Genomic DNA, 25,115 nt, shown 5'->3' with positions numbered 1-25,115 from the left:
TCCATCCCCCCTCCCACATCTCAACCTAATGTGAGATGGGCTTTTCCAGACAAAACACACCAGACTCAAAGTGGGGGAAAGGGAATATATTACAGTGACTGTACAAATAAATACCATATCACATTATACACACGATCATAACTATCTCTACCATGACATATAGTATTTACAGTGGATCAGGTCTCCTCTCCCCTCCAAATAAAAGTCCAGGAGGGAAAGAAGGACAGATCCTTTCCAGTCCTTAAGCAGCAGCTCCTCTTCTGTCCTCCATGCAGCAGTAACTGGGTTGTTGTAGCTGGATCTCTGTTCAACATACACAAGGGGGTCTCCAAGCCCCTCGGCTCTCCTTCGGTCCAAGCGAAGGCCTCACCTGTGGACTGCCAGCAGGGACAAGACTCGCATCACCACAGGCATATCACGAACTGCAGGGGCATCTTTGTGAAAGTCCCTTCCTCAGGGGATTCAAATTCCCGTCTGCAGAGCTCCGTGCTCTGTCTCCAGGCAGCGGGGGGGGGGACGAAGCCCTCCTCCACATTCCTTTGGCTGTCCTGGTCCAGCTTCAGGACGCCTTTGAGCTTCTCAGCTCCTCTCTGTAAGTGCTGTAGCACTCCAAGGCTCTTTCAAGTAAGAGTCCATCATCTTCCTCCTTCCAGGAGGTCTCCAAGGGAGTTTTGGGGGGTCTGATACAGTCTTACCCCAAACTCTGTCTCTCAGCTGCTGGTTCTCTCTCTCTCCCTTTCCAGGAGTCTTCTCTCTGGTGCTGCATGTTGTTTCTGCTGCTTCTTCAGTTCAGGTCCTTATCTCTCTGGCTCTCTGCCACCGTTTCTCTGGTCAGTGTCGGCTGCTGCTCTATGCCCATGGAGACAAACATCTCCCGGCATAACTACAGGCACCTAGCCCAGCTTATGCTGTTCCAGGTCCCTGCAGCCCCCCAGCCGGGGCTGGGAGGGGGCCAGAGGCCCCAAGGGGGCTTAGAGCCCCTACCTCGTGGCTCACAACATGGCCACCTCTTCTACAACAACCAAACTACAACTCTTCTCTTCCGGTCTGGTTGTGAGATGTTGACATTTCTGCAGGAGCGCCCATTGGGCAGAACTTCAAAACTTCAGGGGTTTCCACCCCTTGGGGTCTACCACTTTTCAGCCTCTGGGGGAAAAACAAGGTCCAAACCACGACAGTAGCATTGAAGGTTCAGACTGAAGGTGAGGAAAAAGAAATGTCACTCAAAGGGGACCCTTGTGCTGCAAGAGGTGACCCAGAGGGAGTCAGGATCAGCCCATGGCTTTGTGTTCCAGGGAACAGCCAGAGCTGGTGCAGAGCCATCAGGGAGGGTCTAGAAATGCTGCTGGGAGGGAGTGGGAAAGCAGGAGGGGTGTGTGCAGCCTGCAAGGCCAGAGCAGCAGCAGGGCCAGGGCAGGGCAGCCTGCAGGAGAGATGGCCAAGGGCTCTGGCAGGGCTGCAAGGCCCAAAGGCACCCAGGCCTTTGTCCCCTTGCCTCTGGCAGCTGCCTCTGCCACTCAGGCCACCACAAGCCACTTTCCTGGCAGGTTCTGCCCTTGGGTTCTGCCTCGCCCCTCCCTCAGCAGCCTGGCAGGGGTTGCCCAGTTTTGGGCCTTTGTTGTTCCTCCCCCTCCCATCCCAGTGCCCCCAAACAGCCCTGAGCCAGCCGGGAGGGACAGGATCTGCTGGGCCAGGGCCTGGGGCTCAGGCCTTGGCCTTTGTGCTCCACAAAACCAAGGCAGGCTTTGCTCAGCATTGCAGGGGCCTGCCCAGAGCCTTGGTCTGCCTGCACTCCTGGCCTCCAAGGAGCTGCTCCAAGGAGTCCCTGGGGAGGCTTTGGCAGTGCCTGCCCTCAGTGGGGCCCAGCAATGCTTCAAGGCACTTGCAGTTTGGCTTCTGACTTCTTCAGCAGCTGCTTCAAGCTTCTCTCAGTACCTCAGGATCATGGGCTGGGCTGCAAACACACCGTGGGGCTCATTAAAATGCAGAAATCCCTCAGGATCTCGTTGTCTTCCTTTAATTGTCTTCAAGGCAATTTCAAAACAAGTCTTCAAAGTTTTTACTTTTTTTTTTAATTCAATGATGGATATATTTTAGTTCAAAGAACAGGTGACAGAGGTGTTCTCCAAGTGATCTTGATGCTGAGTGTCTCCTCAGGAGATCCACACTGACCCTGGATGATCAACCTTGCTCCTCTTGCCTCAACCTCACCAGTTCTGACATGGCCCATCTTGGACTGACAGCTGATGCAACTCCAAACACACTGTGGGACCATTAAAACACTGAAAAACAAATTATTTTCATTCCTTTAATTGTCTTCAAGTCTTCAAGACTACTAGAGCTAATTGGAGTTGTTTTGTAGTTTAGCTAAGGAGGATTACTTTAAAGTGAAAGTCATGAAAAATATATATTTTTTGATGAAAGAGAATGATTTACATAGATCCTTGGGATGCAAGAGGGTCAGGGCACAAAGGAATTGGATCCAAAGATAAGGGGACAAAAGACATTAGTAGCACTTAATCATTGATCAATTGAACAGTTATCAGGTGATTCAACAGCATGTGCTACAATTTTAACAGTGATTGAATCATAGATTCCCAAGAACAACATTCCCACCACAGTCAATTCACACCCACACCCAGGCAGAGATGTGTGCAGACATCAATAGCTGGGGGTGGAAAGGTCCCTCTCCAAAATTCTCCTGTTGTCAGGGAAACACTCCCCCAAATCCCTTTGTGTTTGCCACCAGACAAGGGTCCCAGCTGGAGGAGTGTTTGTGGAGGGGGATCAGAATTGTCCTGGCCATCAGCGCCGCTCTTTGGAGTGTTGCAAACTGGAGGGTTCCCAAGCTGGGAGAGGCTGCCAGAGGTGTCCCACTGAGAGGGAGGTGCTGGGGAGCTGCCAGGGCCTCTCTCAGCCCCACTGGGTGTGGGCTCACAAGGGGACTGGCTTTAGTTATCTGCTGAATTGCCATCCTGGTGTCAGGAATGACTGGAGTTTCCAAACTATTTGAGAATTGTATCCAAACTCTTCTCTTTTGGTTAGGATTCAGGTAGGGAATATTCCACGGTTTTCAGGGGACTGTGTTCCCCAGCTCTTACACCCATCCCAGTCAGTTGGATGGTTTATTGACAATGTGTCCCTAGGGGCAGCACCTCCAATGCCATAGAAACCCCTCCCCCTGGATTAGGAAACCTTTGGAATTCAGGAGGTGTTCCAGTGGAGCATGAAAATGAACAGCAGCTTTCCTAAAGCCCAGACCCCAGCAGAACAAAGCCAGGCCCATCAGTGGCAGAGCACAGGTCCCCCATCCCTGTGTCCCTGTGGCCGCTGAGGCGGCAGCGCAGGCCCGAGGCGGTGCCGGGTCCCGGTGCAGCCGGGGCAGAGCGGCGGCTGCGCGAGCGGCAACCCCGGCGGTGAGTGCGGCAGCCCCGTGGGAGCGGCGGCTCCGGGCACAGACGCCGGCGGCAGCCGCTGTGGCGGCGGAGCAGCGACTCCGAGGCGCTGCAGGAGCGCCGGCTCCGCTCGCAGGCGCCGGCAGTGTTGGGAAGCCGGTCCCGGGCGGCTGCGGGGCAGCGCAGGCCAAAAGCGGCAGCGGCGGCAGCCTCGTGGCAGCGGCGGCTCCGGGCAGACACGGCCCCGCTCCAGCGCTGCCGCCTCAGCGGCGCTCAGGGGACGGCGCGGCGGCTCCGGGGGCAGGGCCGGGGACTCCCTCTCGGGGCAGCCCCGGGCACCAAAGAGGACCAGGGCCCGCCGTGTTCTCAGCTCGCTTCTCTGCAGTTCTCACGGCATCTGAGCACAGCAGGGGATGGGGAAATTGAGCTCAACCGCAACAGGAGCTCAGGGAACCGAGTGGCCATTGGGACACTGCAGGGCCTCCTGGAATCCAGGGGCCGGTGGGACACTGGGGAGCCTCTTGGAGCCAAGGGAACCCTGGGATATTTTGGAACATGGTGGAATCAAGGAGCCATTGTGACACTGCGGGGCTTCAAGGAACCAAAGGATCCAAGAGACCATGTGGAATGTCAAGGAATGAAGGAACCATTGTGACACTGAGGAACCTCATGGAACCAAGGATCCATTGTGAACTGAGAGGCCTCACGGAACCAAAGGAACCCTGACAGTTTTTGGAACCTCATGGAATCAAGGGGCTGTTTCTGCAAGATGCTCTGTTCAGATAATACTTAAACAATGGTCAGAGAATACAAACAATGCAAGCTCTCTGCAGTGAGTTACTGCTGATGCCAAGGTGCTGTTTTTAATGCTGAATTATGCTAAACCCAAAATGCTTCATGAAACTTCAAACACACATCCTGCTTTCTGAAGCAGGATTTTACAGATAAACTGCTCCCTTGGCTGCAAATATGTCTGGCAGTCAAACCCTTTATAACTATAAAAGCCCTGTCCAACTTTCCTGTGGCAGATTCTTCCACAGACTTCCTTGAAGGGTTTGGAGCTTCTACCATGAAGCAGGGACAGCTCTTCATGGTCACTGCCCAGGGGTTAAGTGAAAGAGAGAGAACTACCCCCTGTCATTGTGGGGTGAGTTACCTCAATCTCTGCTTCAGGATTGTTTCTTTTTGCTGGCTTTGATGCAATTGCTTTAATAGAATGACTTTGATAGACTGCACTGTCATATCTTACACTATACTACTCAGAGGTTTTGACTTTTACACTGTGCAGTAAATAACTCTCTTTAAGGTCTTTCATCTGTTCACTTGTCTGATTAATTGTCTGTTCATTTGACATAAAAAATTTTATAGAAATATTTCTGATTTGCCATCACTAAGACTTGCAGGACAAAGTGAATCATGCCTCTATAATTCCTTCAATTGAAATCAAACTCTGAGCCTGAGATTGGATCCAGCCACCCTCAGGCTCCTCTCTGAGAAGGAATTTAAAAAGCAAGGGGGTCCTTTCTGCACCTCGTAGCTCAACGAGACGGCTTCTGCCATCAACTTTGTCTAAGCCTTCCATCCCCCCAGCCCCAAGCCGTGACACAGGGGCATGTCTTGTGCATGCAGTGCAAACATGGACCCCTGAGCTGGTCATTTGCTGTCCCTCCTTGGAGGGAAGAACAAGCCCAATGGCCGGGGGTGAGAGGCCAGTGCTGGGAGCGGCGCTGGCTGTGCCAGGGCACTGCTGGGTGCCCCCACCCTGAGCACTCCCCCCCTTGTGCTGGTCACTGCTGTTTTCCTCTGCAGGGCGTTGTGTTGGGCACATCCTGGAGAGCAAAGTGGAAAGCAGATGGAAGCTTTGAGGCCCTGGCCTGAGGAGATGCCCCTGCAGGATGGCAGTGCTGCTGCAGAGGTCAGCTCTGTGCCAGCAGTGCCCGTGGCTGTCCCTGCCTGCAGTCCCTGGACAGTCCTGCAGCAGGACTGGCACCGACTGCCAGAGCACTGAGGCCTCCAACAACACAGGGCTCTGCAGGACAGTGTGGAAGGGAAGGGAGAGGAGGCCATGCAGGAGAAGGGCTGCTGCTCCCTGGCACTGCTGCTCTGCTGGGACTCTTTTCTGGCCCAGCTCTGCACAGAGGCTCCGACCCTGCAGCTGCAGAGAAGTCAGAGAGGAAAGATGTCAGGCAAACAAGCCAATGCAGAGTTCTTTATTTGGTTTAAGCACACAGTGAGTACAGTTCTCAATTTGTACAGCCTCTGGGCCAGGCTAGAAAGGCAAACACAATTGAAAATTATGTATCTCTTTATATATATATATATATATATTTATATATATAAAGATTTTCTGGTGTGAATAAGTTGTCACAAAAATAACACCTCTACCAGGAGCAAAAAATAGAAAACATAGGATGGGCCTTTACTGAAGTCCATAACCCGATTGGCCTTTAATGAGGTCTATAACATGCAGAAGAAGGAGAGTTTATAACTTCTGAAAAACACCCAGTTATCAGTTTCCTGAGGGCATCCTTGAGCTCCTGGTTCCTCAGGCTGTAGATGAGGGGGTTCAGTGCTGGAGGCACCACTGAGTACAGAACTGATAGTGCCAGATCCAGGGATGGGGAGGAGATGGAGGGGGGCTTCAGGTAGGCAAACATGACAGTGCTGAGGTACAGGGAGACTACGGCCAGGTGAGGGAGGCACGTGGAAAAGGCTTTGTGCCGTCCCTGCTGAGAGGGGATCCTCAGCACAGCCCTGAAGATCTGCACATAGGAGAAAACAATGAAAACAAAACAACCAAATGCTAAACAGACAGTAACCAGAAGAAAGCCAATTTCCCTGAGGTATCCTGAGTGTGAGCAGGAGAGCTTGAGGATGTGTGGGATTTCACAGAAGAACTGGCCCAGGGCATTGCCCTGGCACAGGGGCAGGGAAAATGTATTGGCTGTGTGCAGCAGAGCATTGAGAAAGCCAGTGGCCCAGGCAGCTGCTGCCATGTGGGCACAAGCTCTGCTGCCCAGGAGGGTCCCGTAGTGCAGGGGTTTGCAGATGGCAACGTAGCGGTCGTAGCACATGACAGTGAGGAGGAAATACTCTGATGAGATGAAGAAGACAAAGAAAAAGGCCTGTGTAGCACATCCCATGTAGGAGATGGTTGTGGTGTTCTGGAGGGAATTGTGCATGGCTTTGGGGACAGTGGTGCAGATGCAGCCCAGGTCTGTGAGGGAGAGGTTGAGCAGGAAGAAGCCCATGGGGGTGTGCAGGTGGTGGTCACAGGCTACGGCGCTGAGGATGAGGCCGTTGGCCAGGAGGGCAGCCAGGGAGATGGCCAGGAAGAGCCAGAAGTGCAGGAGCTGCAGCTCCCGCCTGTCTGCCAATGCCAGGAGGAGGAACTGGGACATGGAGCTGCTGTTGGGCATTTGCTGTTCCTTAGGACAGGATCTGTTCAGAAAAGGAAAGCACAGGGAACAATTAAGGCAGCCCCCTCTCAGCAAAGCCAGTGCAGTTGTCAGGGAAATCCCCTCCAAGTCAAGGCCTTTCTTTTCTCTGGTTTGTGCTCTCTCAGGGTGCTGTGAGGAACAGGAGCTCTGCCCAGGTGCTGCCGAGGACTCAGCTTTGCTCTGCTGCAGTGCAGACATGGAGCTGGTTTGGGACAGCTCTCATGATCCCAGGGGATGTCACATGGAACCCAGCTTTGATGGAAAAGTTCAATTCCTGTGCTGCTGTCTTGGAGCAATTTGGGCTGCAGGAGAGAGGAACAGTGTATCCTTAAAATAATTTTGACTGGGGTTTTGGTTACTATCGTAACACCTGGGAGTGCTTTTTTAGAGGCAAATTTTTCTGATGACAAATCTGAAGAGTGTTGAGCCAAGACAGGCAGAAGGGCTGAGCTCTCCCTTGCTTATTGCAGAGCCAGGAGAGCTGCAGTGCCTCTCAGACTGTTCCCCATCTGCCCTGCACTTTCCCTCTTGCTGCCTTGAAGAGGAGTTCACACACAGATTGATCTTTAAAAACCCCACCAAGATCTGTGCTGAGAGCAGGGCAGTGCTGCTTGAAAGGGCAGCTCTGGGAAGTGTCCCCTGTGCCAGCCCAGAGGTGCAGCTGTGCTGGACAGAGCAGGACAGGAGCCCTCCCACAGAGAAACCAAGGGCTGGGACAGGAGAGTGCCCACCCCCAAGGGAAGGCTCAGCACTGCCCAGGATCCTGTGCTCATTTCTGATCCTGCCTGAAATATTCATCTCTGAGAGTAAAAGAGTTGGAATTTCAGTGCAGCCTCCTGACCTGAGAGAACAATGTCTGTGCTACAATGCCTGAGCAGGAAACACACCTCAGCACTAATTCCTTTCCTGTAGCCCCTGTCTTTTGTGAGCTTTGCAAAAAATTCTCCATTCAATATGGTGCAGTGGTGTGGGGCTGTGAGCAGGTCTGACCCTGCAACAGCGAGACATGGAAAAGATCCTCCCTCAGCTGCCAGGTTTGCTCCTTGCCCACAGCCCTTGTGCCCCAGCCCTGGCAGCAGCTCCCCGGGCCGGCTGAGAGCTGCCCCTGGCAGGCAGCAGAGTCCCTGCCCAGCACAGTGCCCTGGGCTGCAGGACCCTGCTCTGCCCCACAGCCCTGGGCACCCCTGGCTGCACCCCCGGCTTCACAGCTCTTCCAAAGTGCCCCAAAACAGCCCCTGTTCCCCCATCCCATTAGCTGGGGCTGGGCCAGCTTTAGGAGATGCCTCCAGGAGCTGCCCCTGCACTGCCCTGCAGCCACAGACTCACCGTGTGCAGCCTTGCCAAGGTTCCTCCTGCAGGGAACTCTCAGCCATCCTGCCAGTGCTGAGCCCCTTGAAGCTCTGTCTGTGCCCTGCTGGTGTCCCTGAGCTGGCCTGGCAGTGCCCTCAGCCCTGCTGGGCTGTGCAGAGGAGCTGCTCACCAGCAGAGCTGTCTCTTTGAAGCTCTTCTTGCTTGCCAGGAGCTCCCTGTGTGCCAGGAGCCCGGCCCAGTTCAGCAGCACAGCATCAGCCCCAGGCATTTCATGACTCTCAGGGAGTTTGATGTTGTTTACATGAGACTCAGTCCCTGAGAGGAAGTTCAAACAACTTTTCAAGAAGTCAAAGTGAGATTGAAACATTGAAGTTTCTTGTAGTGCTAATGAGTCTCACTGAGGGACACAACTGAGAACGTGTCCCCAGGTTCCAGTCAGAGCAGAAAACTGCAGACAGTGATGACAAGGATGGACAAGCAAGGGAAAGGTGGCTCTGGTGCTGAAGAAACCTTGACTTGTTTCCTTAATCCAATGGGCCAAGCCCTGACCCCCAGCCCCTGGGAAGGCAGATCCTGTCCCTGCCTCATTCCTCAGGGCTCTTCCTGGGGCACTGGCATGTGGGATGTGCAATGCCAAGGGCAGGCCCATGGGGTGGCACCTGCCAGGCTGCTGAGCAGGGACAAGGAGGCCATGAGGCCCCAGGGCTGCAAGGGGCACTCCCCTCCTCCTGACATCAGGGGCACAGACAGCAGCCATGGCCAAAGGCCTGCAGAAGGTGGCTGTGGCAGGGCCTTTCAGCTTCTCCCCCTCCCTGTCTCCTCTCCAGCCCAGGCTGTCCTACGGTGTCCATGCCCTGCCCCTTTCCCTGCAGGCTGTCGTCATCCCCCCGGCTGCCCCACCTGGCTGGCACCTTCCTGCACTGACATCTCTGCGTCCTCCCTGGCTCTTCCTGCACACACAAAGCCTTGGGCTCATCCACACTCCTCCTGGGTGATGTGTTGCAGCACAGCACTGCCCTTGGAGGGAAATCCTTTTCTCCTTGTGCCAGCCTGGACCTCCCCAGCTGCACTTGGCATTAATTCTTTCTTTCCAGTGCTCTTTTCTGCTGCAACAAAAGCATCCACCCTCTCTGAAGCGACTCTTCAAGCACTCCCAGGGTTCTTCTCTGCTGTCCTCTGTCTGCACACCACTGAACCCACCACTCCTTTGCCCCTGTAGAGTGGTCATATGTTTGAGACCTCCAAACCCCTTCCTGGGACATCTCTGAGCACTCTCCAAGTTGTCTGCAGATGAAAACACGGTCTAAGATAGTCACAGGGATACATTTTACCAAGGTCTGTAGTGGCAGAACATGGGGCAATGGCTTTGAACTGAAATAGGGGAGCTTTATATTGGATAAAATGAAGAAATACTTACCAATGGGGCTGACAAGAACTGCAACAGAAGAGGATGTCCCATCCCTGGATTTGTCCAAGGTCAGGAACTTTGAGCAGCCTCAATTAATGAAGATGTCACTCTCCATGTCCAGGGACTTCAACCACATGAGCTTTTTTGTCCATTCCAGCCAAACCATTCTGTGATTCGTTGAGTCCCAAACTCCTTCTCCAAAGAATTTCTGTTGCTAGGACATGAATTACCATGTTTTTGGAGAAGCCATTGTAAACCCAAAAAGTAAAAAAATCAATTCCAAGAAAGTTCCATGGTATCTATATGAAACTGTAAGCAAGTGGGTCAATGGCAGAGCCTCCGAGGATGAACTTGCCAGCTGAAGATGGGGGATTCTGTTTGGGGTGTCTTATGATGGGCACAAAAGAAAGTACATTTGGGGACTGTGCAAGACTTGTCATGGGATCTCTAGGGAAGAATCAAAGGAAGGGAAATGGTGGGATCACAGTGGTTTGTGAAGGAACAAGTGTGAGAAAACAGAGAGAAAAGGGATGAAAAGGCTGGTCATGGTAAATAGGAGGCTGGTCAAGACACTTCCCAGGCCATGCCCTGACACTGATCCCCACAGCCCATCCTGTTTTCCTATTAACTCCATTGCCAAGAAGTTTCTGTGGGGAGGGACCTCTCTGCTCCTGGCACAGATTGTGGCCCAAGTTCCAGCCACTGCAGCGGAGCCACAAATAGTCAGGTCTTGTGTTCTTTGGGGGGCCAGACTCTGCCCAGACTGGGGTGTGTGTGTGTTGGAAGCACAAAAGAGTGAAGCAAATGCAAAGCTAAACACCCAATGGAGCCTGACTTTGTCCCTAAGTGGGGGATGAGAATTGGACCCAACATGTGCAGGGACAGATGGAGGGGTTTGTCCCCCTGGCCCTGCCCAGAAGGGACACCTTTCAGGAAGGGTTGTGGCCTTGGCTGTGCTGAGGGTTGCCCCGGGCAATGCAGCTTGGGATTGCAGTGGCACTGTCAGGGCTCTGCAGAGCTCCTGGCAGTTCCTGCCTTTGTCCCCAGCAATGCCAGAGACCTGCAGGGGTTGCAGTCAATCCCTTGTGCTCTTTGGGACCCCGACTGGCTCTGCTGAATGTCAGCAGGCCTGGAGTTCCCAGACTGTTCCTGCACCCAGGGTCGGGCCTGCAGTGACGTTTGTGCAGCATTCAATTGGGGCAGTGGCAGGATGGCCATGGATCCATTCCTGCACAAACACAATGGGGCTCCATCCCAGGCAGGGAGAGAATGGGCCCACAAATGTTGGAAGGATAAGAACCAGGGAGTTTTGGTACTGTGGAATCCCATGGAACCAAAGGAATCCTGGGACATGGCGGAACCTCATGGAATCAAGGGGACATTGTGACCCTGCAGCACCTCATGGAACCAAAGGGAGTCTGGGATGTGACAGGGCCTGATGGAAACAAAGGAATCTCCTGGGAACAAAGGAACCCTGGACACTGCCAAAAGTCAGGGAGACAAGGGAACTCCAGGACACTGTGGAATCTCCTGGAATCCAGGGGCCATTGGAATACACTGGGGCCTCCTGGAACCAAAGGGAACATGGGACACTGTGGAACCTCATGGAATCAAAAGAACCCCGGGACTTTGTCAGGGAATCAAGGGGCCAGTGTGACATCCCAGAACCTTTTGGAACCAAAGGGAACCAATGGGACATTGCGGAATCTCATGGAATCAAGGGTCCATTGTGACACCGGGGAAAATGATGGAATCAGTGGGCCATTGTCACACTGCAGGGCCTGATGGAGCCCAAGAACGCTGGGAAACAGTGCAACCTCATGGAATCAAGGAACCATTGTCCCACTGAAGAGCCTCAAGGAATAAGGGATCCAATCTTTGCCTCAGATTTTGTCAACAAATTAAATTCAAAGAATTACAGAAGTGGGATTGAACCACTTTTGTCCCACAGGTTTTAATGATTGGCCAAATGAGAATATTTCTATAAAATGAATCATTTATTCTTACAAAGGATCTAAATCAAAATAATTTACTACACAATACAAATGTTAAAACTACTAGTTGTACAGTATAAAATAGGATAGTGCACTGTATTGAAGCAATTATTGAAACAATTATATTAAAGCTAGCCAAAAGAAATAATTATTACATAGAGATCTGATGGAACTCACCAAGACCAATGGTCGTGGGGAGATTTCTTTTGGTCAGCCTTGAGGAGTGTCCTTGGAGGGCATCCCCACCCAAGGCAGGAATCTCCACACATCTACCCCAAGAAGGGCTGTGTTAGAAGAACCTCCCTGTGTGAAAGGGGACTGGACTTCTCTAGTAAGAAGGGATTGACTGCTCCTCACAAATGGACAGGCCAGTGAGCAGCTTCTCTGTCCCATCCAACTTCCAAAAGCAGGAGGTGTGTTTGGAGTTGGGTGAACCAGGCTGGTTTGAGCATCATTCAACACCAAAACCATTCCCAGGGTGCCACCGGTAACTGGCAGATCTCACAGACAGCTTGCATGAGAGCTGGCACTGTTGGCATTGTCTGAGGGCATTTTAGGCCTTCTCAGGGTAGGCCCTCCTGCCCCCCGGGTCGAGAGGTTGGCTGTGAAAGTCCATCCTGGAGATGCACAGGGAGCCAAGAGTTGGGCTCCTGAGTGACATCCAACAATGGACAGGGGGATGGGACTGACCAGATGAAAGTCTCAGGTAGATCTGACCACTCCTTGGGCCTGGCCATCCACACACATGTTTACCCAGTGAACAGATATTACAGAGGATTCTTGATAACGTTTCTGTAACCCCAGAATATTGGAATAAATGTAGATTTAACTCTGTACAACACAGAAATTCATTCACTTTCTCTTTTCCTCCCTCTGTTGATCAGGGAACTTTTGGCTTCAGTGTGTGACTCGCTGTGTGCAAAGGGCAAACATGGACAGAATCCGGGGCAGGGAGTGTTTGGGGGATCTTGGAATCTGTGCTTGATACAGAAGGTGTTTGCCATTGGTCTAAGACTATCTACTGTGCAAAGTGGACTTCAGTGAAGGCAATGTGGACTTAATATACAGCAGAGGAAGGACTTTTGGTTTTTATGGAGCTGTGCCTTCCTCTGGTTTTGTTTGCTGGCAATAAATGAACATCCCTCTGTGTCTCAGGCAGCTCTTTCTCCAAGCCAAGCAGGTGGGAGTTGGTGCCAAGGAGCTGAAACCTGCAGGTCCAGCCTTGAGTAGAGGGAGCTCCGATTTGCCCAAGGCTGCTTTGAGTGCCAGGGGTTTGATGAGGGAATGGTTGGGTGGGGATAGGGATAAAGTCTGATGGATTGTCAGACATAAATGGTCTTGGTTTTCTTATCTATTCAGACTGAATTGGGACGTGCCTGGGATAAATATCAACTGGGGATTGTTGATGTCAATGTATAAACAGGAAAAAAGTAAACAGGTCACAAAAAAGGAAATATTTTCTCATTGCTTCTTTAATACAATATATTCACTTTGAATGCACTTCTGAGATTCTGAGATCTAATTAACCAGAAAAGAAATGAAGACTTACAAGTAAATTATCTCCAAAGGGCTTGTCTGGTTAAGATGCCAAAACTGAAAAGAGCGTGTGGAGGAATGAGCAGACAAGGAGACCATCCCTGGGGCTGGGGAAGCAGGAACTCAGAGTCACTGGTTCCAGGTGGCAAATGGACTGTGGGATGTGGCTGTGAAATCTGTCTAAGAAACCACAAAAGAAAGGGAGACTTAAAAGTAAATTATTCCCAGAGTTGTGCCTCCTTAAGATGTTTTGAGTGTCAATGAGCCCATTGGCACTCAATTCCTGACTGAGTATCTGAAGACTGAACAAGCCTCTAGAGAGGTAAAATTCATTAGAAAACCTCCAAGTTGCTGAGGATGTCAGCGAGCCCCACTGAGGCCATCACTGAAAAGAGACCGCGGAGGGAATGAGCAGACAAGGAGACCATCCCTGGGGCTGGGGAAGCAGGAACTCAGAGTCACTGGTTGCAGGTGGCAAATGGACTGTGGGATGTTTCTGGGAGAGCCCCTAAAGGGTGTGCTTGTTTCAGGGGGAGTACAGTTAAATTTCTTCCCCGTGGCTGGTGCAGGGCTGTGTTTTGGTTTGTGCTGAACACAGGGTTGTTAATCACAGTATGACAGAATAGGCTGAGTTGGAAGGGACCCACAAGGATCATCCAGTCCAACCCCTAGCCCTGCACAGGACCATCCCCAAGAGTCACACCATGAGCCTGAGAGGATGATCCAAACACTTCTTGAGCTCTGTCAGCCTTGGTGCTGTGCCCACTGCCCTGGGGAGCCTGGTCAGTGCCCAACCACCCTCTGGGGGAAAAATCTTTTTCTAAAATCCAACTTAACCCTCCCCTGACACAGCTCCAGGCCATTCCCTCAGACCTGTCCCTGGTCCCCACAGAGCAGAGTTCAGGGCCTGCCCCTCCCCTGCCCCTGCCCAGGACGTTGGACCTGCAGTGAGGTCTCCCCTTAGTCTTCTCCAGCTGAACACACCAAGTGCCCTCAGTGTCCTCACACACCTTCCCCCCAAGGCCCTTCCCCATCTTCCTTGCCCTCTTTGGGACACTCTTTAATGGCTCAATCTCTCCCTTCCATTGTGTCCCCCCAAACTGCCCCAATGGTGCAGGTGAGGCCGCCCCAGGGCAGAGCAGAGCGGGACAATCCCCTCCCTGGCCCGGCCGGCCATGCTGGGCCTGATGCCCCCAGGACAGGCTTGACCCTCCTGGCTGCCAGGGCACTGCTGACTCAGGGCCAACTGGCCACCCACCAGCACCCCCAGGGCCCTTTCCCAGCACTGCTTTCCAGCCTCTCCTTCCCAGTCTGTCCGTCCATGCGGGGTTGCGCCATCCCAGGGCAGAATCCGGCACTTCCCCCTGGTGAAGTTCTCAGGGCTCCTAAAGAGCCGGGAGGTCACGGGATGTCAAAGAGCCCCACGGAGCTAAAGGGACCCTTGGGACACTGTGGAACCTCATGGAATCAAGGGGCCTTTGTGACATGTGGGGCCTCATGGAACAAAAGGAATCCTGGGCACCTGCAGAGACACATGGAAGCAAGTGGCCACGGGGACATGCGGGGCCTCATGGAGTCAGGGGAGCCCTGGGACACTGTGGAACCTCACTGAATCCAGAGGCAATTGTGACACTGCAGGGCCTCTTTAAACCAAAGGGGTTTGTGCTGGGCTGTCACAGGCCAGGGCAGGGGCAGCTGGAGAGTCCCTGGCCCAGCCATGAGTCACGGGCTGAGCCATCAGCTCCTGCTGAGAGAAGGGACCTCACAGGCCCTTCTGAAGGAGTTAATAGTGGATCTCTTGGCTCTCAGGATGAAGATATTGACTGGGGAAGCTTTCAGGTGTATCCTTGATGATAAGGAATTCAGTACACGGCCCTAATGGAGAAACAAAGGCAGACTGTAAAGTTGGTAGGCCTAGGATTTGGGAACTGCAATAAGGCCTTGAGCTTTGCCAAATGTATCACCAATAGATCCTAGCCAATGAAAATGCTGTTGCTTGCTTACCTAAAATAAGGTTACTGCTTGCTGCTAGCAAGGGGTATAAAAAGACAGATGAGAAAATAAAGAGAGACATCTTTTCTGCACACAACCAGACTCTTTGTGTCTTTATCACCCGTCACGTCTCTGCACCGACAGTTTTGTTATTGCTGGGCAGCACTTGCACAGCTCCAAGGCCTTTCCTGCCCCTGGTACAGCCACGCTGGGGAGGGAGCTGGGGGTGCGTGGGAGGGTGGGAGGAGACACACCTGGGCCAGGTGACCCCCCTGACCCAAGGGCTGCTCCAGACCATGGACATCACACTCAGGGTGTGTAGGGGGGAACTTTGGAGTGACGGTGTTTGTCTGCCCAGGTCACCGTTACTCGGGACGGGGCCCCGCTCTCCTGGAGGTGCTGAACACCTGCCTGTCCATGGGAAGCTGGGAATGAATTCCTGGGTTGGCCTTGTGTGTGTGCACGTCTTTGACTCAACCCAGGGGTTTTGTCACTTCTACCCTTCTGATTCTCTCCCCCATCCCTGTGGTGGGGAGGGAGTGAGCGACTGTGAAGTGCTGAGTTTCTGGCTGACATTGCTCAGCCTTGACAGATGGAAAGTCCACAGGTCTCTGGGTCCCTGTTCTGGTGCTGAACTGTCCCCTTGGTGAGAGATCTGGGAGACTGTCCAAGATCTGAATCACTCACCTTTACATGGTGAGGGGTGATCCCACTGGAAGTAAACCAGGCTTCTCTCTTCCAGGGAATCCAGTGGCTCTGATGCATCCAGGGGGCATTTTAGCAGGACAGGGAAGCAATGGTTTATGCAAAAATAACCAGGGTTCCTAACTGTGCTAAAAGACAGGTTAATGCAAGCAGTGCCAGTGTGTCCTGCAGTTTTCAGTCATCCGGAGAAGAAAGTGGTTCAAAGAGGGTGATCTCCCCACGGTACCTGATTTTCCTGAACAGGTCAGGTTTTTATAACTTCTGAAAGAGTCACGGATCATTCAACATTCCCAACCTTGCTGCTCTGTCCCTGGGATTCCTGAGCCCGTACAACACCCATTGAGAAGTCTTCTTAAACTCGGAGGTGTCACTGATGACAACAGCAGGTCAGAAAACATCAAGTATCCAATTAGCCAAGGGACAAGCACAGGGCATTTTTTCAAGAGAAAAAACTGAATTCACACAAACATGTCATCCTAATACTTTTCATGTTTTCCCACAGTATTTGTGCCATTTTCCTGTGAGTTTTATCTGTCTCATAGAGGTTTTCATTCAAAATTTCCAAGATCCAATTAAAGTTTGCATGAGAGAAAAGTCACTATGATTGTTTTCTAATCTACCAACTTCATAACATAAATATACAGAAAAATTAAATATTCTCATTTAAAACCCAAACAAATCATTGAGATACCCACATTTATTTTAATTTAATGCTTTAACTCAAAGCAACCATTCCCATGCAGATTCTCCACATACCAGCAATCCCTCCTTGTTCCCAAATGTTGTCAAAGACGCAGCCTCCTCTTTTTAACTCTCAGGTGTCTCCGTGCTCCAAAGATCTCGGGTGGAGCCCAGGACAGGCCAGTTTTGCTGCCAGGAACCTGCCAGAGCCCTTCTTAGGTGGTGCCAATCTCACAGGCAGCGTTTCCCAAAGCTGGAGGAAGCCTGAAAAGGAAGGAAACTTCCCCAAAGCCAAGCCAGGCTTTTCTCAGCATCTGAGCTGCTGCCCAGAGCCTTTGCCTCCCTGCACCCACGGCCTCCAAGGGTCTGCTGGAGAGTCCCTGGGGAGGCTTTGTCAGGAATGGCCCTCGGGGGGCTCCTTAAGGCTTCAAGGGACTGCAGGATTTTCAGAGCAATTTGGGTTTTTCTTTTGATTTTGCATTTCTGAGAGGTTTGTGCAACCACGGCCTCCAGTTCTCTGCTGTAACGAGTCCCGTGAGAGCCTCAGACAGTGACAACCCTCAGGGGGGCTCGTTAATGCTTCAAGGCACTCGGGGTTTATTGAGGTACTTTTTTTGACACTGAGCCTCTGAGAGGTTTGTTCAGTCATGGCCTCCAATGACCTGCTCTAATTAGTCCCCTGAGAGACTCTGTCAGTTGGGACACCCAGTGGGGCTCGTTAATGCTTCAGGGACTGCAGGGTTTTCACAGGACTTTGTGTTCTGCTTTCCACACTGAGTGTCTGAGAGGTTTGTGCAATCCTCTGCAGTTACCTGCTCTAATGAGTCCCTTGAGAGGCTTTGTCAGCTGTGACACTCTGGGGGGCTCATTAATTCTTTGAAGTAGTTCAGTTTTTAAGGGCACTTTGGCTTTTGCTTTTGACACAAAGTCTGTGACAGATGTGTGCAATCATGGCCTGCAGTGATGTCCTTCAAGGAGTCCTTGAGGAGCCTGGATTGGGAATGGCCCTCAGTGGGACCCATTAATGCTTTGAGATACTTTGAGTTTCTCTTCTGACTTGGACTCATGGAAAGGTTTGTGCAATCTCCTCTCAGAGGAGAACCTCACCTGAGGTTCAAGAACTCGGCACCAAGTGCACTGTGGGGACCACGGGGCTCCTTAAAATCCATCAAGTGCTAAGAAACCACAGCTCTGCCTTGATTTTCCTCTAGTCTAGTGCAGTTAATTAGGAAGTTTTCTTAAAACGCAGAAATACTTCAAAGAGGTTCTAATAAACATGCACTCTTATTTTCAAGGGTGTAGTTTGTTACTTTTCTCCTTTGAGAAGAGTTGGTTGCATCATTCTCTGATTGATATGGATCCAGGGTCTCTCCTAAGGAGGTTTGGACTGGTTGAAGCTTTCCCTTGAGGTCTGACACAGTGTGGACAACCTTGCTCCACATTTCCCAACCCCATCCTGTCTCTGCTCAGTCTCCTGGGTCCTGCTTTGCTCACAGAACTGGCTGCACACAGTAAAGAGGGTTTTTTCTTCTTTTTTTGCAGCAATCTGGAGCCCATAAGGTTCACCTTTGGTAACAGACCCTCCTCAGCTGTGAGCCAAGTCCCCGCTGCCAGCAGTGAGGTTCAGCTCCCCCAAGGCAAAACCGTGCCAGAAATGTTTTAGACACCCAGGAAGTGAAATAATAAACAGGAATAAAGAGTTGGTACTGGGGGGACACTTGGGGATCCTGAGGGGCGCTTCAAGGTCAGGGGCTGCGCCGGGGCTGGATGCCTGAAGAATGGACACACAGCCCTGGAACCGTTGGATCTCCTGGATAATTGAAGTGCCTCTAACAGAATGTGCAGGGCCTGCCTGCCCCTCCTGAGCACCAGCTCCATCTCCTGCTCCTGTCCAGCAGCTCCAGAAATCCAGGGCTGGGTGTGGATTGAACGCTATGGCAAGGGGCAGGATAAAGGTGCTTGTCTTCCACCCTTGGTGTCTCGGTGTTTGTGATCTTGGGAATCCTCACGAGCCTGAAACAATGGCAGATTAGCTGTTCTCATAAGATGTGTACCTGGAGATTTTTTTTTGATCTGTGTTTAAGTCTTCCTTGAAAATACAACTGATAGAGAACAATGGAAAAAAAAAAGAAAAATGGGGGAAAAAAAAAGAAAAAAAGCAAATACAAAGACAAAAAGGAAGAAAAAAGAGAAAAAAGAGAAAAAAAGAGGAAAAAAAAGACAGAAATAAGAGGAAAAAATGAGACAAATAATTAAAAAAAAGAAAAAAGAAAAAGGGGAAAAAAGAAAAAGAGAAAGAAAAAAGGTGGTAAAAGAAAGCAGAAAAAAAAAAGAAAGAAAAAAGAAAGAAGAGAAAAAAAGAAAAGACAGAAAAAGAAGAAAACCGAAAAACGTATTATCCTCACTCCGCACGTGCAAATGGCCGCTGTGACCCGCCGCAAGGACTACAACTCCCGTAGTGCCCCGCGCGGAGCGCAGGCGCGGCCGTGGCCGTGCGGGGGCGTGGCCGCGCGCTGATTGGCTGCGGCGGTGTTCTCTAAAGGCGGTGCGCGCGCAGAGCGCCGTGTCGACTTCCGGGAATCGTTGATGGCGGCGGGGCCCGCATTGTGCTGTGAGAGCTGGGGGGGTGCGGGAGAGTGGGGTCTGGGGATCCCCTCGGGGGCTGCGGGGAGCGCGGCTGTGGGTGGAAAGGCTGGAGGGCTCGGGAGGGTTTGGCGGGGGCGGTTCGGGGGTTCCCGAGGGTCAGAGCGCGGGGCCTTGGAACCCTCTCGGGGGCCGCGGGGCCCGGGGGCCTCCCAAGAACCCGGATGTTCGATTCGATTCCGAGAAAGTCCCTCGGGAAAAAAAATCAAAACCACCCAACGAAAAAAAGAACCCTAAAAAAGGGAAAAGTGAGAGAAAGGTGAAGGAAAAACTGCAAGGGCCAGGATGATTTTATTGCTTTGCTTCAGTTTTTCCTTGGTCTCCTCCTTCTCAGATTCTTTGCTCCCTTCCTTTACAGAAAGCTCTTCTGCTGTTCTGTGGCTTTGGGGTCCCTGAGAGGGTTTTGTGGTCCCTTGGGGGCTTTTAGGGGTCCCTGAGAAGGTTTTGGGGGGTCTGCGAGGGGGTTTGGTGTCCTGAGGGGACTTAGGGTGGATGTTGAAGGTTCTTGAAGGGGTTTGGGAATCCCTGAGGGAGTTTTGGAGTCTCCGAGGAAATTGGGAGGTCCTGGGGGTCTTTGAAGCAGTTTTGGGAGTTTCTAGGGGGATTTCGGGAGTCCCAGAAAGTTTTGAGGGCCCCTGAAGGGGTTTTTGGGTCCCTGAAAGGGCTTGGGGGGTCCTAGGTGGGTTTTGCAGGTTACTGAGAGGGTTTAGAGGTCTGAGGAGGGGGGTTTTGATGTCTCTGAAGGGAATTGGGGTGTCCTTGATGAGGTTTTGATGAGTCCAGAGGTGGATTTCTGAGGGGCTTTCAGGAGTTTTGAGTCTCAGGACTCACCTGTTTGTGGTGCTGCCCCTCCTCTTTCCCCCCAGACATCATTAACCCCCCCAAATGTCTCCTAACCCCCCTTTTCCCTTTAATCCCCTTCCCTCACAGATCTCTTTTAACCCCCCAAGACCTCTTTTAACTCCCCTAAATGTACCCAAAGCCCCCAAAAAACCCCCAAATCCCCATCCAACCCCCCCAGATCTCCCACAGCCCCCCCCTCAAATCCCTTCCAACCCCCCCAAAGAGGGATCACCCACACCCTGGGACAGGAACACAGTGGGCTGTACTGGGGGCACTGGGCTGTACTGGGAGGGCACTGGGGGGGCTCAGGTGTCCCCCAACAATGTGGCCCAGCTCCAGGAGAGATCTGGGGAGCAGTAAGGGGGTACTGGACTGTCCAGGTCTGTACTGGTCTGTCCTGGTCTGTCCTGGTTTATCCCCCAATCCCCAAAGCCCCTCCCCAGCTCCCCCAGGACTCTCCCAGACCCCAAAGCCCCCCAGGCCCCCCAGGCCCCTGACTTGGTCCTGCTGCCCCTTGAGCATCTGCAGCTGCTGCAGAACCAGGCATTTCATCAGCAAATGTGCAGGTGACACCAAGCTGGGGGTGTGTTGATGTGCTGGAAGGCAGGAGGGCTCTGGAGCACAAGTGGTGTGAGGAGAGGCTGAGGGAGCTGGGGGTGTTGAGGCTGGAGAAGAGGAGGCTCAGGGGAGACCTCCTGACTCTCTGCAAGTCCCTGCCAGGAGGGTGTAGCCAGGTGGGGGTGGGGCTGTTCTGCCAGGAAGCAGCAGTAGGACAAGAGGGCTGGGTCTGGAGCTGTGCCAGGGGAGGTTTAGGTTTGATATTGGGAAGCAATTTTTTACTGAGAGAGTAATGAGGCCTTGGAATGGGCTGGGCAGGGAGGGGGTGGAGTCCCCGTCCCTGGAGGTGTTGAAGGTGAGAGTGGATGTGGCCTCAGTGCCATGGTCTGGGAAGCACGGCGGGGTTGGATCCAGGGTTGGACTTGATGATCTCAGAGGTCTTTTCCAACGTGGCTGATTCTGTGATTCTCTGATTCCCATTCCTGTGGCAGCACATGCTTGAGGCTCCATCCCCAGGGGGATAGAGATGTCTGTCCATATCTGTCTGCAAGGTTAGTCTGTAAATGTGTGGTGTTAGAAAAGCAGGCTGAGTTCTGGGCTGGTTGTAGAAGGAGAAAGAAGCCCCCAGGCCAGTGCAGGCAGGCAGCCCTCAGCTTGCACCTGATGTCCCCTCCCTGCAGGTTCCTGTCCTTGAGCCCAGGCCCTGAGGTGAGGCTGAGAAGTGGCGCGGAGGTGAGCCCAGAGCTGTCCCTGAGGTGAGGCTGAGAATAAGTGCAAGGCAGAGGTGCTGCTGAGGAAGGAGAGCCCCGTGGTGGGGAAGGCACAAAGCTGTGTGTGCCCATCCCCGAGCAGGTGCTGTGTCCATCCCCTGTGTGCCAGGTGAGCTGGGGCTTTGCTGCAGAGCTGCGGGCGCTGATTTGAGCGGCTGCAAGTGCTGAGATGGTGGGCACCCAGGAACACCAACTGTGCCTGGCCACGGAGCCTGCAAGGAGGAGCAGAGACAGCCCTGGCAGTGTGGGGGGCCAGGTTGTCCCTGTGCCTTCCCCTGCAGGCCCTGGCTGTCCCTGCTGGGCCCCTGTCCATCCCCATCAGGTCCCTGCCCGTCCCCCCGGGCTGAGCTCCCCCCAGGAAGTGCCGTGGAGCTGAAGCTGCTGCCATCCCCCCCTGCAGCCGCTGCCCCAGGCAAGGGAGCAGCAAAGGCAGGGCCAGGAGCAGAGGCAGCAGCAGGGGAGCCCTGGGGGGGCCGGGAAGCTCTTGTGTGGGTCAGGAAAGAGGCGCTGGGCACGAGGCCGGGGCTGTGCTGAGCAGGCCCAGCCCTCACATCCCCCCAGCCAACGCCGGCTGCCCGGGGGGCTTGGGAGGGACCCCCAGCCCGTGTGCCCCACACTGAGCTGGCAGAGAGAGAGCCAAGGGACAGGGATGTGGGCAGGGCCCCGGGTGAGGGACAGGCAGGGCCATTGCAGGGCCACGGTGAGGGCACAGCCTGTGGCAGCAGAGCTGCCCAGGGCCGGGGGCAGCCGGGGGTGTTGGGACCAGCCAGTGCTGGGGCCCAGCAGAGCACGAGGCCTCTTGCAGAGCCCTGGAGCAGCCTCCCACTTGCCAGCTCCGCCCTGGTGGGGTGACACTGTCCCCTCCCTACAGGACACTGCCCCAGAAATCTTTGTGGTGACCTTTTGTGTCTATTCCTGTTTTCTGATCCATCCTGGGGACCCAAGGGATCCTCTGCCATTCCATCCATGCAGCAGGAGTCACCCTCCTGCCCTTGACTCCCTGCAGAGGAACAAGTGCCCTCTCTTTGTTTGGGAGAAGCCAGATGCTGCCCCTGGGCCATCAGAAGTGGTGCTGAAGCCTCTTTCAGCCCAGCCCCGGGTGCAGTTTTCTCATCCCCTCAGCGAGTGCCCGCTGCCCCAGCCGGCACTGACCAACCAGGGCGTTTGGCACACTTGGATTGGTGGTTTGGAGAAGGAGCCCTGGACTGGCAGGGGGCCAGATAAGCTCGAGGAACAGCCCTGGCAAGTTTTAAGTGAAACTACATTAATACAGCTCTTTATTAATATATAGCAACTCAATCAAGTGCTCGTGAAATGACCTCACTCCCCTCAGCCTCCCAATTAAACACCTTTTAATTGTCTGAATCTTCATATTTTGGAGTATTTACTGGCTAAACTTTAACTTTTTTCAGTTTGAGGAGGGGTTCATATTGATATTTCTGAGGGGTTTTTTTCCTGAATTTTGGTGGTTTTTGTTTTACAGGGCTGAATCCTTGTGTTTTGGAGGTTTTTTTGGTCACAAGATGCCCGATGTGTTCTAGAGATGGACTTGGGCAGGAGGAACCCCCAAGCCAACACGCTCAGCCCTTGTTTTCCCCCCCATCAGGATTTCTCCTTCCCAAAGCTTGGCCAGATGAAGGAGGCTGCGAGGAAGAGGAAGATGCCTTGGGCCCCCCAGGCAGGTGAGGAGGCAGTCAGTGTCCCTTTGGGCGGGTGTTGTGCTGGCTCTGTCAGCCGAGCATGGCCCCGGCTGCAGGACAACCCCGCTGGCGCCGCCGTCCTGCCGGGGCCGGAGTTGGGGGGATGTCCTTGGCCTTCCCTGTGGGCCGGAGGCAAATCCCCTCCCTGTCCTTCTTGCTTCCTGCCCCAGGCCCCGAGCTGAGGACGGAGAGCCCGGAGGACAAATCCCCCCGGCAGAGCCTGGTGGGAGAGGCCGTTTTGAAGGGCTCCCCGGCGCAGGAAGGCAGCGGGGAGGAAAAGGGCCGGAGATCCCCCCGCAGGAGGGGCTCCAAAGCCAGCCCAGGGTGCTCTGAGGAGGAAAGAGCCAGCCTGTGCCTGGAAGGCGGCCGGAACTTGAGGGGGAGCTCTGACCTGGTGGTCCCTGAGCAGCCTCCCAGCAGGGAGAAGCCCTTCAGGTGCCTGGAATGTGGGAAGAGCTTCAGGAAGAGCTCGAGCCTCTTCACTCACCAGCACATCCACACTGGTGTAGGGCCCTACACATGTGGGGAATGTGGGAAGAGATTCAGGCAGAGGTCCTCCCTCATCAAGCACCAGCACATCCACACTGGGCAGAAGCCCTGCAAGTGTGGGGAATGTGGGAAGAGCTTTAGCCAGAGCTTTGAAATGATCCTACACCAGCACATCCACACTGGGGAACGGCCGTACATGTGTGGGGAATGTGGGAAGAGGTTTCAGACCAGCTCACATCTCCTCAGGCATGAGCAGACACAGCACTCACCTTTCGTCAGCAGAAATGGCTCTAGGTTCTCATTCAGGCTCTCCTCATTATCCAGCACAAATTTGAGGATTGATGCCAGCTCAACCTGTGTCAGAGGAGCCATGGGGTCAGCAGCTCTGCTGCTGCTCACAGGAAGCAACCACAGCAGACTTGGGGCAGCAGGCAGCTCCCTTGCCTACCCATGCTGGTGCCCACACTTGCTGCCACAAGCCTTTGACAGACCAAAACCACCAGTGAGCACTGCAGTACCCACTCCACACTGTCTTTTAAGGGGACCCAGAATAGGAGGGCAGGTCTCAGAGCACCCCCTGAAAGCCACCGCTGCTCCTGCTGCACCCCAAGGGAGGGAACCCCAGAGGGATTACCTGGGTCTTGTAGTCAAACTCATGCCAGTCACCAGGGCTCTTGCAGCTCATAGAGGTGTGATACAGGAGCAGCACAGCCACCTGAGCAAGGCAGGGAAAGTGTCACTGACCCCACGCCAGTCATCAGCACCTTGGTGCCAGCCAGGACTAAAGCATGGCACATAGTTACCTTGGCCAGAGCCAGCTCCTCTCCATCCACCAGCTTCTGTGCAGAGACCAGGTTCTCTGCAGCCAATTTGTGCCTGCAGTGCTCTGCAACAAGAAGCAGGATTCCCTCTGCCCGGAGTGCGGGAAGAGCTTCAACCAGAACTCCTACCTCATCAGGCACCGGCACATCCACACCGGGGAGAGGCCCTACAAGTGTGGGGAGTGTGGGAAGAGCTTCACCGAGAGCTCTAAGCTGACCAGACACCAATGGACCCACCGGCAAGGGAAGCCCTCGAGTGCCCCGACTGCAGGAAGAACTTTCACCACTGCTTCCACCCCAAATGAACCCCCTGATGGGGAGGCAACCCCTGGAGTCCAGTGACTGTCAGTCCATCCCTTTTGACCACAAAGGGCCAGTCCCCTTTCCCAGGGGCAGCTTCTTCCAACAGAACCCTTCCTGGGGGGGGTGTGGAGATTCCTGCCTTGGCTGGGGACCCCCCAAGGTCACTACTGGAGGTTGAGAGCAGAGATCTCCCCACGAGCGTTGGTCTGGGGGAGTTCCATCCATCTCTAATTAAGAATTCTTGCTTTAGTGCCAGCTTGAGTAGAATTGCTTCTACAATTGCTTTAGTGTAGAGCACTGTCCTCTCTTCTCCTGTACTCCTGGTAGTTTTAGTGTTTCTCTTGTGCAGTAAATAATTGTGATGAAGATCTTTTGTCTGATCATTTGTAACCCTAAATAATTAATTTCTATCAACAGATCTGATCTGCCATCCTTTAAACCTGTGGGACAAAACTGGTTCAGTCACAGCTCTGTAATTCCTCTAAACTGAAAGTGTTGGCATAATCCAAGGCTGAGATTGGATCCA

General features: G+C 53.2%; 1 protein-coding gene and 2 long non-coding RNA genes across 5 annotated transcripts; 1 reads left to right on the top strand and 2 right to left on the bottom strand.

The window, feature by feature from the left end:
* Positions 1–5,751: 5,751 nt before the first annotated feature.
* LOC135406372 (olfactory receptor 14J1-like) lies at positions 5,752–8,208 on the bottom strand. Its single transcript, XM_064640775.1, has 2 exons — positions 8,162–8,208; positions 5,752–6,440 (listed from the first exon to the last, which is right to left on the bottom strand). Exons 1-2 carry the CDS (start codon positions 8,206–8,208, stop codon positions 5,843–5,845), a joined length of 645 nt encoding a protein of 214 aa, XP_064496845.1. The 3' UTR covers positions 5,752–5,842.
* Positions 8,209–19,010: 10,802 nt separating this feature from the next.
* LOC135405657 (uncharacterized) lies at positions 19,011–23,502 on the top strand. Of its 3 annotated transcripts, XR_010425914.1 has the most exons (4): positions 19,014–19,073; positions 21,187–21,261; positions 22,883–22,958; positions 23,147–23,502. It is a non-coding gene; the product is annotated as an uncharacterized LOC135405657 (long non-coding RNA). The 3 variants fall into 3 exon arrangements; XR_010425913.1 differs by lacking the exon at positions 21,187–21,261 and having other exon boundaries at positions 19,011–19,073; positions 23,147–23,497; XR_010425912.1 differs by lacking the exon at positions 19,014–19,073 and having other exon boundaries at positions 21,059–21,261; positions 23,147–23,497.
* A 233-nt stretch (positions 23,503–23,735) lies between these two features.
* Positions 23,736–24,359, bottom strand: LOC135405646 (uncharacterized). The gene is made up of 3 exons (XR_010425902.1): positions 24,269–24,359; positions 24,100–24,180; positions 23,736–23,819 (listed from the first exon to the last, which is right to left on the bottom strand). It is a non-coding gene; the product is annotated as an uncharacterized LOC135405646 (long non-coding RNA).
* Between the last annotated feature and the right edge of the window lie 756 nt (positions 24,360–25,115).

This window comes from Pseudopipra pipra, chromosome W (genome assembly GCF_036250125.1).
Source record: "Pseudopipra pipra isolate bDixPip1 chromosome W, bDixPip1.hap1, whole genome shotgun sequence".
NCBI lineage: Eukaryota > Metazoa > Chordata > Aves > Passeriformes > Pipridae > Pseudopipra > Pseudopipra pipra.
The sequence above is the reverse complement of the archived record's forward strand: the minus strand, read 5'-3'. Positions and strand labels throughout refer to the sequence as shown.

Bases quoted from the DNA above. Each gene is read 5' to 3' on its own strand.
- LOC135406372 (XM_064640775.1), bottom strand. From the start codon at position 8,208: ATGGCTGAGAGTTCCCTGCAGGAGGAACCTTGGCAAGGCTGCACACG. The intron at 6,441-8,161 runs GTGAGTCTGTGG...CGTTGCCATCTG, and splicing joins CCTTGGCAAGGCTGCACACG to CAAACCCCTGCACTACGGGA.